The sequence below is a fragment of the Argopecten irradians genome, chromosome 4, assembly GCF_041381155.1.
Source record: "Argopecten irradians isolate NY chromosome 4, Ai_NY, whole genome shotgun sequence".
Taxonomy (NCBI): Eukaryota; Metazoa; Mollusca; class Bivalvia; order Pectinida; family Pectinidae; genus Argopecten; species Argopecten irradians.
The window spans coordinates 21,421,871-21,438,757 of record NC_091137.1 but is presented as its reverse complement, the minus strand read 5'-3'; the positions used below and the strand labels follow the sequence as shown (position 1 = coordinate 21,438,757).

The window sequence follows — 16,887 nt, the reverse complement described above, 5'->3', positions numbered from 1 at the left end:
CAATAAATCTGGAACATAACAACAGAATCAATATAAATTTTGAAATCGTCTTTATGTGTACATGACGTCATTTCCTGTGTTGGTATCCAAGATGACCTAGACGTAGACCTGATAGGACAGGAAGTGTTGACAAGCAGTGTGAATGACGACAGAGATTTGTGTGATGTCTGGCAGTGACACTGGTCTGCTAGATATATAACCATATTCAACAGCTTGAACGAGTCTTTTCTGAAACCGAAAATATTAGGTGTCGCTTCCTAAATTGAAACATTTTTTCGAATAATAATTGTAAAATAATGTATCAATTGTTTGAATCCCTATTTCTCCTTATATCTCACAAATACGTGTAGATGCTTTCAGTTTTCACTTTGAAGCATGTCCGATCACCGGCATTTGTTTCTGCAAGTCCGAGTACCCCAAAAATATAACACCTCCTAAACACAATTTGTTTACATAAATGTACAGAGAAGATTAAATACATTTGTATTCATTTAAGGAAAAAATAATTTATTTTAGTTACATACATTTACTTGTTTTAAAATATGTTGTGATTTTAAAGTTGCTGCACAACGTTATTTCTCGGACTTTCATTGTAACAGAAGGGCATGGATCGGTCCAAAGTTACTATTTGGGACCTGAATGTTTGTTCAGGATAGTTAGTGTTAGTTTTTATTGTAAACAATCTGATTAAAATTCGTTTCCTTAATTTACTCCGTTACATGAAGGATATGACAACATCCGATTAGGGGTCACGTGCTGGTGACCTTTCACACCTTGAAAACTAACCAGAACGTGACCCCTAAGGGAGCTATCAGATCATCTCTGAAACCAAGTAATGATATGGATGTGCATTTTAATCAGATTGTACTGTACATGACGTTGACATAATATAAATTAGTGACATCAGAAATAATGGCGATCATATACCCACGCGCGAAAGCACGTGATGTATTTGGTGTATACCACAGTCTACCAAAAATACATCCATATAACTCACCACACACAGTGCATGGCGTACAGAAGTGGTCTCATTACGTGATCTTAGCTATCAGTAGAACGTTTTCAGTAGATTTACAGATAAAGTATTTCAGATAAAAGAACAGATGTATGTTGGTGAGCTAAATCATTATGTATGGTGTCCATTGGCGTCTCAATATTTATCTCCATGAACAATTATGTAGTTGTATCTATATCTGAATATTTATCATGTTTGAATACTTACCTCCATGGCTAACTGCTTATTCCAGAATCCCATATTCACGGCATCGGCTCCGGTTACATGCCACAGGTAGCAGACGTTATTGTACACCATGACCAGGTATTTCTGTTATAAATATATATACTAGTTTGTCAAAAATCGTGATTCGTTTTCACCACACTCTATAATAAAACCAGTTTTTGATAATTACAAAAGACTAAATAAGCAGAACCAAATCCTCCCTAAACATGGTTCAAATTGCACACAAAGATACAGATTTTCCCCATACTTGACAGGGTTATCCCGCGGTTGGTAGGGAAAAGATAACTCTGTCTTTTACCGGGGTAGACTGGTTCCCTTCCCTTAGTTCTCTACTCTCCGCCAGGCTGCGCTCCGCTCACTAGGGACCGGTAGCGGGTAACCATGATGATTTTTTTTGATTGGTCAATCTACATATCCGGTTCGCTGGTACCACTTTTTTTAGACGTGGGAAACCCCTTTACGCACGAAGCGACGGATCTTAACGTAAAGAATAAATAATTTATTTGAACGATATATAAACAAAATTAAATAAGATCTTAAGTTTTGAAATCATTTCGTGCTAACAGAGTTTAGAGTGTTCATAGGAACGACGTTAATGACGTTATTTTCTCTTAACGGAAGTAGCCGTCTCCATGATGACATATCATGCGCAGAAATGATGCGCACTACTCTGGAGTTGGAATTCCCACTCAAGATGGCTACCCGCTACCGGTCATCAGTGAAGCGTACGCAAGGGAGGTAACTGAGGCGGGAACCAGTCTATTACCGGGGAAGGGAAAAGACAGTTCACACGCGCTAGACAATGACGTGGCGTCATCAATACATGCGGTGCCTTTTGTTGGCGACGCCATAAATTGACGCTATGACGGCGGCGCTTTGGAAATGTTTATAAAAACTGCATTTCCATAATATTTCGTGAAAGTATGGGAGAAAAAGAATCAAACATGGGTCTATCAAGTGGACAGGGATATCTCAACCCTCGTGAAGGATGTTGGCCGCCAACCCTCGGCAACCCTCGGGTTGACCAGCTAAAATCTTTCACTCGGGTTGAGATATCCCTGTCCACTTGACAGACCCATGTGATATTCTATTTGTGAATGAAGACGTACGACCAAGAAATAGAAAGTCAATCCAATGTACTCCACAAGAAGAAGCGTCGTTGTTTGATAAAATTCCCGCCTCGTTCCTATTCTTTCAAATCAAACTAGACCGAATCACCTGTCACTCAAAATGGTCACTTATATTTCATGTTTATTCATATGCTCATTTTAGAAAATTAAAGAAATAAAAATGACTCTTAAATCAAACATCATTGAGCAGGATTCCCGTGAATAGTGACGTTGTCTGTAACTTATTATTTGGTAATCATCTAAAATGACATCGGCCATTAATTCCAATATACTTACGTAATTAGTGTCTTCGTAGAAGGTGGCATATCGCGTGTCTACAGTGATAGATACTGTCAGTGGGAAGGCGACAAGGAGCTGGAATTAGCATCAAGTTTTCATTCAGCACTAATATTAAAATGCGATATCAATACACAATTTCAATCCAATGTCAGATAATTCTATACACATTTACAATCCGATGTCAATTAATTGTATGCACACTTGCGATCCGATGTCAAAGATCTGCGCATGCGCGTGGCAAGATGGACGTGTTAAATTATCAGGTGCTATACTTCGAGGAAAATGCTTAAAAAACGTGTTATTCGAGCAATGAAGAAAGCCTTGTGTGATGTGAATATGTTTATTAAGTATGGGTCACGGCGGACGGACTAAACGGAGGAAACGGAAAGACGGGTCAGGAGTTACACCACCTAGTAAAATACAGGTAACGTCTACACACATTCCGCATGACAATATGGCGTCTCCACGCGCCTCTGCACCGTCCACATCAGTAGCCTCCTCAGTAACCACGACACCGGTCAATCAAGTGTCAAATCAAATGTCACCACTATTATCCCAAATGATATCCCATGCACACTCTGCTCTACGTATTTGGCGCCAGCCCGTCAAATTCTGACTTTCCTATATCACCTCAAATTCAACAAGCGCCTGTGTCGCAGCCCGGGCACATCATGTACCCACCATATATGGCCGGACAACCTACCCGATTCCAGTTACCACTGTGATGAAAACGGAAAGATTTCCTTAAATCATATATGTCATAGAAACGAGAGGTTTCCTTCTTGTAATGTTGTCTCTTTGTAAATACCAGTGCGTACGCTTTGACCCAGTTTTGAGTTATAAATCAACACGTGTATACACGACCGGATATAACCACAGGGACTTGTAACGTAGGTTGTGAGAAAGTCTGCTGTGTATACATGTGTACTATATACTATATAAAAGGACAAGGGAACCAACGGCTCGCTTGGAAGAGGTACACCTGCCTCTACAAAAGTCGCCCGTATTCCGTCAAACATTGATAAATATATACATATTTAATACCAATATATTCTTAAATAAATTTTCGACATGGAAAACACAACTTCAAACACGAAATAATATATTAACATACCTTTATTTCACTATGAACGTGGAAAATGCAGTCAGATATCACCGATGTCGTTTTGCCTGTCCACTGAAATCTAGGTTAAACACGTTTGTGTGGATATTATGTACCCCATACCCGGACCCGGACTGGAAACACCATATACCCGGTGTCTGTACACTAAACGCTACAATATCAATGTGGTAACGGTCAAGTACAACATTAGAGTCTCCATTTAAGTTAGATTCTTCAATTAATGATATATGTATCTCAAATAAAGGTTCTTCTAAGAACCTAAACCATGAAACTTAATTTATACAGAGTCTGAGTACAGAATTTCAGTGTAGTATCGGGTAAGGGCGAGTACACCAAAAAGGTACCCATCACCAATTACAATATGACGGATTATACGAACAAGAGTCGAGTGCTGGATAAAAAAAGTGTGATTCCTCGCTTAGCTGTTGGATTGGATTAATGAAAAAGTTATCAGAGATAGCCTATTTGTATTTGCAATGGAAAAATATCACCAGAAAGTGAAATGAATGCATACAAAATCTGTTACAAGGGAATATGAGTGCTTTTGACCTAGATTTTACTTGACAGGCAAAACGACATCGGTGATATCTGACTGCATTTTCCACGTTCAAAGTGAAATAAAGGTATGTTAATATATTATTTCGTGTTTGAAGTTGTGTTTTCCATGTCGAAAAATTTATTTAAGAATATATTGGTATTAAATATGTACATATTTATCAATGCTTGACGGAATACGGGCGACTTTTGTAGAGGCAGGTGTACCTCTTCCAAGCGAGCCGTTGGTTCCCTTGTCCTTTTATATAGTATATAGTACACATGTTACAAGTCTCTGTGAAAACAACAAACACACAACATGAAATACAATTTAATTTTCAACGGTATTCCAAAGACACAGGCAGAAAATACAAACGATGGACGAGAAACAGAATTGGTGTTAAAAGAATTTGTCAATACACAAACTGATCAGTTTCATGTTGGTTTTTTGAACGTCTGCGGGTTAAAATAAAATGATAACCCTGATTTTCTGTCTTTGATTACAGAATATGACATGTTTATGTGTGTGGAGACGAAAACCGATAACCTTGATGAAATTATAGTACCCAATGGTTATAATTATCATTTGACAAATAGGATGAAGTGTAAAAAAAGTCCGGTGGAATTATTGTTATATGTAAGCAGATATTGGCTGATGTTTTGCATTTTCATAATACCGAATCGGAGTTTGTACAGTGGTTTGAAATAACTAAAAGCAAATCATTAATACATAACAATGTTTTATTTGGATGTATGTACATTCCTCCAGAATATTCCAAATATTCGTCAGGAAATGCCTTTACCGATTTAGAAGATGAATTGATAGCACTTTCTATATATAATCATAACATAATATTAACTGGTGATTTTAATGCGAGATCAGCGACATTGTCTGATTATATTGTACCGGATGAAATTTTTTTTGGTATACTGAATATTTCTGATAATAATAATGATATCAATAACATGTATTCAATTCAACAGCTTCTTGATCAAAATGTTCCTTTAACTAGATATAGCATGGATAACAGTAATCCAAAGAGGTATGGGACACGACTTATTGAGTTCTTTTGTCAGCTGCAAGTTTTAAGTTTGTATCTAACTTTGAAGTCTGTGAATTTAATCCGATGTTCTCCGATGTTCATAAACAACTTCACTTATAAGTAAATATTAACTATGAAATTTGTTCGCAATCTAAAAACCAAGTAAGTAAATGTCCTAGTGTTAAATGGAATTCTATGAAAACAGACGATTTTGTATCTGCTCTTAATTTACATTCGAATATTGAATTACAAGATATTAATGCAAAACTAATGAAATAGTGACACTTACTGATGTAAATCATACAGATATTAACAATATTGTTGAGGACTTGAGTAAAGTTCTGACGTCTACAGCGTCAAATGTATTTGGTGTAAACCAGGCTTACAAAAGTAAAGCTTGTAGAAAACAAAGTAAGCCATGGTTTAACAAAGAATGTAAAGTAGCCCGTAACGCATTTAATCATATTAAAAATATGTATAAAATTAATAAGTCGAGAGAAAACAAAACACAATTAAATAAAAAGGGAGGAGAATATCGAAAGACAATTCATATTAATTTTAAAAAATATCAAGAGAAATGTGCGAAAGAACTGAGAACACTATCAAGATGTAATCCTAAGGCTTTTTGGAAAACTTTGAATAAATTTAGTCAGTCGACAAAGAAATCCCCCTGTATTCCCTTAGATATTTTCTATAGATATTTCAAAAAGATTAATCGTGATGATGATGATGATGAGGATGATGGTGATGATGATAATGGTGATGATGATGATGATAATGGTGATGATGATAGAAGTGGTGATGATGATGATGATTATGATGATGATGGTGATGGTGATGATGATGATGGTGATGATGATGGAAGTGGAAGTTATGATGATGATGATGATGATTATGATGGTAGTGATGATGATGATAGCGACGATGATGATGATGATGATGAAGTAAGTAGTGATGATGATGATGATTGTGACGACGATGATGATGGTGAGGAGGAGGAGGGTGATGATGATGGTGATGATGATGATGATGATGATGATGATGATGATATATTGAATAGTGAAATAACTGAACTTGAATTACTTAATGCTATTAAACAGTTAAAAAACAATAAGGCCCCTGGTATTGACATGATATTAATTGAATATTTAAAAAAAAAACTCACCGCCTGAACTAATAACTATATATTGTAAACTTTTTAATGTCATTTTGGGTACAGGATTATTACCTGAGAGTTGGACTATTGGTATCATAAAACCCATGTAATAAAATAAAGGAAGTGAGGAAGATCCGGATAATTATAGAGCAATAACCCTTATAAGTTGTCTTGGGAAATTGTTAATTCTATCATAAACACAAGGTTGAATAAATACTCTATTCAAAGAAACCTCATTTCAAAAAATCAGGCAGGATTTAGAAAGAATCACTCCACGATGGATAATGTTTTTATTTTGCAATCTCTGATATCTCTATATCTCGCTAATAATAAAAAGCTGTATTGCACTTTTGTTGATTTTCGAAAAGCATTTGATACTGTGTGGCGTGTAGGTTTATGGAAAAAGATTAGGAAAAGCAAAATAAAGGGGAAATGTTTTAAAGTAATTTATAATATGTATGATAATATAAAATCTTGTGTACAATACAATGGTCAAATATCTGATTGTTTCCCGTGCCTAGTTGGTGTCCGCCAGGGTGAAAATCTATCCCCATTTCTTTTCTCAATATTCCTAAACGATTACGGAGGTTGCAGGAGTTAGCTCCTTTGAGACAATCGAACAGAAAATGTCTGATAAATTAAGCATATTTTTGAAAATATTCATATTACTTTATGCAGATGATACTGTGATACTTTCCGAAACAGCAGAAGGTATGCAAAACGCACTGGATATTTTTCAACAGTATTGCGATACATGGAAACTTCAGGTAAATATTAACAAAACTAAAGTGTTAGTTTTCAGCAAGAGGAAAACTAAACAGGTGTATAATTTCGTGCTTAACGGTCATGTCTTGGAAGCAACAGATACTTTTACATATTTAGGCATTACTTTTAAATATAATGGTAATTTTTCCAACGCTATTAACATATTGGTTGACCAAGCCCAAAAATCAATATTCGGTATATATAAAAAGGTGCGTAACCAAGCTATTCCAATAGATTTACAACTAAAATTATTTAATTCGTTAGTTGAACCAATACTGCTATACGGTTCCGAAGTTTGGGGGTATGGGAATTTAAAGTCAGTCGAGCAAACACAACTGAAATTCTGCAAACGAATACTTAAAGTCAGAAGTAGCACTCCAGATTTTATGGTGTATGGGGAACTGGGAAGATTCCCACTCGAAATAAATATCAAACTGAGAATGCTGTGTTTTTGGAATAGACTTATACAAAATGAAAATAAATTAAGAAGTATACTTTATAAACTAATCTCGAAGTTACATTTCGAAGGAATATACACATTTAAATGGATATCTTTCATTAAAAATATTTTTGATGAATCTGGTCAGTCAAATATCTTTTTCAATGAAATACAAATGATTAACAGTTTTTATAAAAGTTTTATGAAACAGTGCCTTCAAGATCAGTTTATACAAAAATGGTTCTCAGATGTGGAAACTTCCTCAAGAGGGCAAACTTATCTAATATATAAAATAAGAATTTGGATTTGAAAATTACCTTATGAAATTATCGGAAATGAATAGAGTATACATAACTAAATTTCGTACATCAAATTTAAAAATTCCAAATGAGACTGGAAGATGGTGTAATGTTGAGAAACGTGAAAGAATATGCCATTTATGTAATGAAAATATCGGGGATGAATTTCACTATCTTTTTGTATGTAAACACGAAGAAATAAAAAATATACATATTAAATATATCCCACAGTATTATTATAGTAATCCCAGTCTTCATAAGACGGATGACCTTATAGGTTTTTGTAATATCCAATTATTGAAGAAGGTGTCTCTATTCATTAGAAAAATGATGGTATTTTTGTAGATGTGAATAAAAGCTATGATAGTAGTACGGTAAAAGTATTGTTAATTTCCAAATTAATTGTCCATATTTTAGTAATTGGTAATGATATATATTGTCCATCCTGTCACGTGCAGTTAAATTTGTATAATCCATGTAACACATTTTAATGTGTCTGGGAGACTATAATAAAATCTTTAAAATCTTAAGTCAATTAATTGTATGCACACTTCCAATGCGATGTCAATTAATTGTACACACACTTAAAATCCGATGTCAATTAATTCTATACACTCTTACAATCCGATGTCAATTAATTGTATACACAATTTCAATCCAATTTCAATTAATTGTATACACACTTTCAATCCGATGTCAATTAATTGTATACACAATTTTAATCCAGTGTCAATTAATTGTATACACTTACAATTCAATGTCAATTAATTGTATACACACTTCAATCTAATGTCAATTAATTCTATACACAATTTCAATCCAATTTCAATTAATTGTATACACACTTTCAATCCAATGTCAATTAATTGTATACACACTTACAATACGATGTCAATTAATTGTATACACAATTTAAATCCAATGTCAATTAATTGTATACACGCTAGCAATCCGATGTCAATTAATTGTATACACAATTTCAATCTAATGTCATTAATTGTATACACACTTACAATCCGATGTCAATTAATTGTTTACACAATTATAATCCGATATCACTTAATTTATAAGGGCGCAGCCCTGAAGGGCACGAAGTGCGAAACATTTCTAAGGTAACACATACACGAAAATATTAAAAAAAAAAACCATTTTTTTCAAATTCAATCCAACACACTGACAGCTTCAGTTTGCGGCCGCCATTGTTTTATCCACTGTAAAAAATGCCATCAGCGTGATGCGATGCTTTGAAATCAGCTCATTATACAATCAAGCGGTTCAAACGCTTTTATGATCCGACGAACATAATCTTCATCCGGCAGAAGCTTATGATCAGTACTATTTGCTCTTTATTTGCAAGCGTTCAAGTGATAGACCACTTTCAATATAATCAGCTAACCAAAAACGGAATATCTGTTTTGGAAATAAAATGTGGATTTCCTTCTCAAATGGGGATTTGGGGACAAGGACAGAGTGTGAATATATGAATAAAAAAATAAACAGAAAATTCGGTCGACTCCGTTATTTCCATAAATTGAACTTTTTAACATTGTATAATTAATGGTTTTATTACTGAAACATCTGGCTGCGCCCTTTAAGGCCTTGTCTTCAGTCATATTATACTTTTCCAATCGGATGTCAATTATTTGTATACGCAATACCGATCCCATGTCACTTACTTGTAAACACGTTTATCCAGCGACAAGATAACACCATTATGGAAGGTCTTTGCGGTATAGTATTTGCCAGGCTTTTTACCGCCTACATAAGGTGTGTGTGTCCCAGATGGATCACTGAAGTCATTTGAACACACCTTAGTGTCTATAGATCATTCATAGACATTTTAATCAATAAAAACTCATACAGACCTTAACTAAAGCTAATTCTTTAGCCCCTTGGCGTATGGTTCAAAAATATCAACGTCCAATTTTGTAACTCTTGACTAATTAAATTATACTCTAATGATTTTACCCGGGAAGGTATGTAATATTTTATGAAGCAGGGACAGGGATACCTCAAACCAGAGATTTAAATACTATTTAAATCTCTGCTCAAACCGAGAAAAATATACATGTTACATGCTAAAATGATAAATTGCTGTGTTGCATTGCTTCATTAAATCATTGGACTGTACGTTAACCAGTTAGCCTTAGACATACAGGTTCTTCCAAAACATACTTAGTTGCACTTGTGAATAAAACCATGTGCACTATGTTCTACGATAATTGTTATCTATTTAACCAGTCAGACAGTGAAGTAAATCCTTCATTGAATGTTATTTACAATTTGGACGAACGAAGCGAATTAACAATAATGCACTTGTAACAAAAACTTTAGGGCAAATGATAATTAATGTGAACATACCGCAATAGGTATTTGCATGTGACAGAGGAACTTCACATTAATTATCATTTGTACTTATGTTTTTGTTTTTGTTACATTTTTTTCTGGATTCTTTCACTATTTTGTTGTGTACCATATTATGACGTAATTTTACTATGACGTCACTTTGCTATGACATCATGATTTAATTACAAATAAAAACAATTCAAATCCCCTTAAGAACGACAAGAGCCGTGATACCGCTTGGGAGAGGCTAGACTGTTTATTTATATTTAACATTAAAGTTTGTATTGTCTATATGACACCTTGGGTCCTCAGAAACATGCAGAAATATTTATAATGATATCCGTCTTGTAAGAAACAAGGGGCTCTATTATCATTATTCCCTCATAACCTCAACAAAATAAACATCTTTTCCTTATATTTACTGTTTTTCAAGTGAATAAATATTTTTTTTCCGCAGCAGTTGCATATTTTATTACTATACCCATATTTTTCCCTCCCGTCATCGTCAACGAATTCGATTGAACAGCTGATTGGAATCGAGTCATTCATATGTTCCCGCCAAAAGTGGGGTCATGACCCCACGTTGCTACGCCATCGACTATTCACGTAACAATAGAATCGCCGCGCGTGTGCTAACATTATACACTGATAATGATAATACTAGAAAGCATGGTTATTGAGTCCATGTCAGTGCAAACTGTAAATATAACAAATTACTGGGTAAATATAACAAATTACTGGAATTGCCATTAGTGTCTTCAGTTAATATTGATACCGACTTCAAAGAAAAATGTACGTTGGAAATATATGATATCCATCTCCATAGGGATATTGTCTAGTAATTCTGTTTCATTAATAACAATCACCAATAAGTCTTAAATGACATCCATTCTAGTCATAGAATGAACCTAGCATTTGTATCCTAAATTCACTCTAACACATATACCAATACCGATTTTCATGACAAGTCTGTTTTGTAAAGATTCCCGATTCGAATGTTTAAAACGAATTTGTATAAATGAATTGTTCTTTGTAATATAACATTAAAGCGTGTAAGAACAGTTTACCTGGAGTGCAGCAATAACGAGACAACAGCCCTTCATAGTGAACAGACAGCCTGTGAGAAGTACTATTTTGTAGACACGTAATCAGGGTTTTTATAGATGCCTGAAGGCTTTTAAAAACATTGCACTTTTACACCTGTGATAGCGAATGAAGGAGACTCCTACGTACCGATATCTGTTAGGGTTGCATAAGACTTACATACATTTGTTGTATTTAGTAATGTTAGTTTTAATTCAATTTATTTTAATTTTCATACCCTTTATAGATAAGTGTTCATTTCATATAAGAATCTACGTAGTAAGAGGTAATATTGTTAGCATAAAAAGAAATACCGTTTTAAACCCTTTCCGTCTTTTGTTACTTTTGATTCGCATAATTATAGCAATCTATAGTTAGATAAATAAAAAAAATAAAGAAAAAATATAATAATGAAAATGATAGAGACATCCATTTCCTAACGACGTCATTAATTCCCTGTTTACAGACATTAAGTCTTAATGTCATAACAGATATCCTGTTACTTTCACTGTCGTTCGTTATAATGGATATCCTGTTACTTTCACTGTCGTTCGTCATAACGGATATCCTGTTACTTTCACTGTTGTTCGTCATAATGGATATCATGTTACTTTCACTGTCGTTCGTCATAATGGATATCCTGTTATTTTCACTGTCTTTCATTATAATGGATATCCTGTCACTTTCACTGTCGTTCGTTATAATGGATATCATGTCATTTTCACTGTCGTTCGTCATAATGGATATCCTGTTACTTTCACTGTCGTTCGTCATAATGGATATCCTGTCATTTTCACTGTCGTTCGTCATAATGGATATCCTGTTACTTTCACTGTCGTTCGTTATAATGGATATCATGTAACTTTCACTGTTGTTCGTCATAACGGATAACCTGTTACTGTCGTTCGTCATAATGGATATCCTGTTTCTTTCACTGTTGTTCGTCATAATGGATATCATGTTACTTTCACTGTTGTCGCTCAGTCGTCATAATGGATATCCTGTTACTTTCACTGTTGTTCGTCATAATGGATATCCTGTTACTTTCACTGTTGTTCGTCATAATGGATATCCTGTTACTTTCACTGTTGTTCGTCATAATGGATATCCTGTTACTTTCACTGTTGTTCGTCATAATGGATATCCTGTTACTTTTCACTGTCGTTCGTCATAATGGATATCCTGTTACTTTCACTGTCGTTCGTTATAACGGATATCCTGTTACTTTCACTGTCATTCGTCATAATGGATATTCTGTCATTTTCACTGTCGTTCGTCATAATGGATATCCTGTTACTTTCACTGTCGTTCGTTATAATGGATATCATGTAACTTTCACTGTTGTTCGTCATAACGGATAACCTGTTACTGTCGTTCGTCATAATGGATATCCTGTTTCTTTCACTGTTGTTCGTCATAATGGATATCATGTTACTTTCACTGTTGATAGTCATAACGGATATCCTGTTACTTTCACTGTTGTTCGTCATAACAGGTATCCTGTTACTTTCACTGTCGTTCGTCATAATGGATATCCTGTTACTTTCACTGTTGTTCGTCATAATGGATATCCTGTTACTTTCACTGTCGTTCGTCATAATGGATATCCTGTTACTTTCACTGTCGTTCGTCATAACGGATATCCTGTTATTTTCACTGTCGTTCGTCATAATGGATATCCTGTTACTTTCACTGTCGTTCGTTATAATGGATATCATGTTACTTTCACTGTCGTTCGTCATAATGGATATCCTGTTACTTTCACTGTCGTTCGTCATAATGGATATCCTGTTCACTTTCACTGTCGTTCGTTATAATGGATATCCTGTTTTCACTGTGTTCGTCAAATGGATATCATGTACTTTCACTGTTGTTCGTCATAACGGATATCCTGTTACTGTCGTTCGTCATAATTGATATCCTGTTACTTTCACTGTTGTTCGTCATAATGGATATCCTGTTTCTTTCACTGTCGTTCGTCATAATGGATATCTTGTCACTTTCACTGTCTTTCATTATAATGGATATCCTGTCACTTTCACTGTCGTTCGTTATAATGGATATCCTGTCATTTTCACTGTCGTTCGTCATAATGGATATCATGTTACTTTCACTGTTGATAGTCATAACGGATATCCTGTTACTTTCACTGTTGTTCGTCATAACAGATATCCTGTTACTTTCACTGTCGTTCGTCATAATGGATATCATGTTACTTTCACTGTTGTTCGTCATAACGGATAACTGTTACTGTCGTTCGTCATAATGGATATCTGTTTCTTTCACTGTTGTTCGTCATAATGGATATCCTGTTACTTTCACTGTTGTTCGTCATAACGGATATCCTGTTACTTTCACTGTTGTTCGTCATAATGGATATCCTGTTACTTTCACTGTTGTTCGTCATAATGGATTTCCTGTTACTTTCACTGTTGTTCGTCATAATGGATATCCTGTTACTTTTACAGCTGTTTCGTCATAATGGATATCCTGTTACTTTCACTGTTCTTCGTCATAACGGATATCCTGTTACTTTCACTGTCGTTCGTTATAATGGATATCATGTAACTTTCACTGTTGTTCGTCATAACGGATATCCTGTTACTGTCGTTCGTCATAATGGATATCCTGTTACTTTCACTGTCGTTCGTCATAATGGATATCCTGTTACTTTCACTGTCGTTCGTTATAATGGATATCATGTAACTTTCACTGTTGTTCGTCATAACGGATAACTTGTTACTGTCGTTCGTCATAATGGATATCCTGTTTCTTTCACTGTTGTTCGTCATAATGGATATCATGTTACTTTCACTGTTGATAGTCATAACGGATATCCTGTTACTTTCACTGTTGTTCGTCATAACAGATATCCTGTTACTTTCACTGTTGTTCGTCATAATGGATTTCCTGTTACTTTCACTGTTGTTCGTCATAATGGATATCCTGTTACTTTTACAGCTGTTAGTCATAATGGATATCCTGTTACTTTCACTGTTCTTCGTCATAACGGATATCCTGTTACTTTCACTGTCGTTCGTCATAATGGATATCCTGTTACTTTCACTGTCGTTCGTCATAACGGATATCCTGTTACTTTCACTGTTGTTCGTCATAATGGATCCTGTTATTTTCACTGTCGTTCGTCATAATGGATATCCTGTTACTTTCACTATCGTTCGTCATAATGGATATCCTGTTACTTTCACTGTCGTTCGTTATAATGCATATCCTGTCACTTTCACTGTCGTTCGTTATAATGGATATCCTGTCACTTTCACTGTCGTTCGTTCAAATGGATATCATGTAACTTTCACTGTTGTTCGTCATAACGGATATCCTGTTACTGTCGTTCGTCATAATTGATATCCTGTTACTTTCACTGTTGTTCGTCATAATGGATATCCTGTTTCTTTCACTGTCGTTCGTCATAATGGATATCTTGTCACTTTCACTGTTGTTCATTATAATGGATATCCTGTTACTTTCACTGTCGTTCGTCATAATGGCTATTCTGTTACTTTCAATGTTGTTCGACAATACGGATATCCTGTTACTTTCACAGCTGTTCGTTATAATGGATATCCTGTTATTTTCACTGTCGTTCGTCATAATGGATATTCTGATACTTTCACTTTCGTTCGTTATAATGGATATCCTGTTACTTTCACTGTCGTTTGTTATAATGGATATCATGTTACTTTCACTGTCGTTTTTCACAACGGATATCCTGTTACTTTCACTGTCGTTCGTCATAATGGATATCCTGTTACTTTCACTGTCGTTCGTTATAACTGATATCCTGTTACTTTCACTGTCGTTCGTCATAACAGATATCCTGTTCCTTTCACTGTCATTCGTCATTTCGGATATCCTGTTATTTTCACTGTCTTTCGTTATAATGGATATCCTGTTCCTTTCACTGTTGTTCGTCATAATGGATATCCTGTTACTTTCACTGTCGTTCGTTGTAATGGATATCCTGTCACTTTCACTGTCGTTCGTCATAATGGATATCCTGTTACTTTCACTATCGTTCGTCTTAACGGATATCCTGTTACTTTCACTATTGTTCGTCATAACGGACATCCTGTTACTTTCACTGTCGTTCGTTATAATGGATATCCTGTCACTTTCACTGTCGTTCGTCATAATGGATATCCTGTTACTTTCACTATCGTTCGTCATAACGGATATCCTGTTACTTTCACTATTGTTCGTCATAACGGACATCCTGTTACTTTCACTGTCGTTCGTCATAACGAATATCCTGTCACTTTCACTGTCGTTCGTTATAATGGATATCCTGTTACTTTCACTGTCTTTCATTATAATGGATATCCTGTCACTTTCACTGTCGTTCGTCATAATGGATATCCTGTTACTTTCACTATCGTTCGTCATAACGGATATCCTGTTACTTTCACTATTGTTCGTCATAACGGACATCCTGTTACTTTCACTGTCGTTCGTTATAATGGATATCCTGTCACTTTCACTGTCGTTCGTCATAATGGATATCCTGTTACTTTCACTATCGTTCGTCATAACGGATATCCTGTTACTTTCACTATTGTTCGTCATAACGGACATCCTGTTACTTTCACTGTCGTTCGTTATAATGGATATCCTGTCACTTTCACTGTCGTTCGTCATAATGGATATCCTGTTACTTTCACTATCGTTCGTCATAACGGATATCCTGTTACTTTCACTATTGTTCGTCATAACGGACATCCTGTTACTTTCACTGTCGTTCGTCATAACGAATATCCTGTCACTTTCACTGTCGTTCGTTATAATGGATATCCTGTTACTTTCACTGTCTTTCATTATAATGGATATCCTGTCACTTTCACTGTCGTTCGTCATAATGGATATCCTGTTACTTTCACTATTGTTCGTCATAACGGATATCCTGTTACTTTCACTGTCGTTCGTTATAATGGATATTCTGTCACTTTCACTGTCGTTCGTTATAATGGATATCCTGTTACTTTCACTGTCGTTCGTTATAACGGATATTCTTTTATTTTCACTGTCGTTCGTTATAATGGATATCCTGTTATTTTCACTGTCGTTCGTTATAATGGATATCCTGTCACTTTCACTGTCGTTCGTTATAATTGATATCCTGTTACTTTCACTGTCGTTCGTTATAACGGATATTCTTTTATTTTCACTGTCGTTCGTCATAATGGATATCCTGTTACTTTCACTGTTGTTATATCCAACCCGTTGGATATCAGACAGATTATGTGACAAAATAAAGACCAGAGAGAATTATATCAGAACATTTAAAACACAATTTCGCATAATTTGATAATTTGTCATATTTTTGCTTCGAAAGTCTTAATACTGTGTGAATGCGAAGCGTAGAATGACCGCCTCCTTACGACCACACCACTGTCGTGTTACTTCAGATATACTGGTGACAACAGATTGTCTTA

At 35.1% G+C, this 16,887-nt stretch overlaps 3 protein-coding genes across 3 annotated transcripts; all 3 read right to left on the bottom strand.

Moving 5' to 3' along the window:
• Positions 1–33: 33 nt before the first annotated feature.
• LOC138320936 (uncharacterized) lies at positions 34–11,556 on the bottom strand. Its single transcript, XM_069264254.1, has 4 exons — positions 11,422–11,556; positions 2,647–2,724; positions 1,223–1,324; positions 34–228 (listed from the first exon to the last, which is right to left on the bottom strand). Exons 1-4 carry the CDS (start codon positions 11,455–11,457, stop codon positions 97–99), a joined length of 348 nt encoding a protein of 115 aa, XP_069120355.1. The 5' UTR covers positions 11,458–11,556; the 3' UTR covers positions 34–96.
• Positions 11,557–12,585: 1,029 nt separating this feature from the next.
• LOC138322176 (serine-rich adhesin for platelets-like) lies at positions 12,586–13,215 on the bottom strand. Its single transcript, XM_069266227.1, has one exon. It carries the CDS (start codon positions 13,213–13,215, stop codon positions 12,586–12,588), a length of 630 nt encoding a protein of 209 aa, XP_069122328.1.
• A 1,513-nt stretch (positions 13,216–14,728) lies between these two features.
• LOC138322175 (streptococcal hemagglutinin-like) lies at positions 14,729–16,633 on the bottom strand. The gene has a single exon (XM_069266226.1). The coding sequence runs from the start codon at positions 16,631–16,633 to the stop codon at positions 14,729–14,731; it is 1,905 nt and encodes a 634-aa protein (XP_069122327.1).
• Between the last annotated feature and the right edge of the window lie 254 nt (positions 16,634–16,887).

Bases quoted from the DNA above. Each gene is read 5' to 3' on its own strand.
- LOC138322175 (XM_069266226.1), bottom strand. From the start codon at position 16,633: ATGACGAACGACAGTGAAAATAAAAGAATATCCGTTATAACGAACGAC.
- LOC138322176 (XM_069266227.1), bottom strand. From the start codon at position 13,215: ATGACGAACGACAGTGAAAGTAACAGGATATCCATTATGACGAACGAC.
- LOC138320936 (XM_069264254.1), bottom strand. From the start codon at position 11,457: ATGAAGGGCTGTTGTCTCGTTATTGCTGCACTCCAG. The intron at 2,725-11,421 runs GTAAACTGTTCT...TGCTAATTCCAG, and splicing joins TCGTTATTGCTGCACTCCAG to CTCCTTGTCGCCTTCCCACT. The intron at 229-1,222 runs GTAAGTATTCAA...TTTCGGTTTCAG, and splicing joins ATAAGCAGTTAGCCATGGAG to AAAAGACTCGTTCAAGCTGT.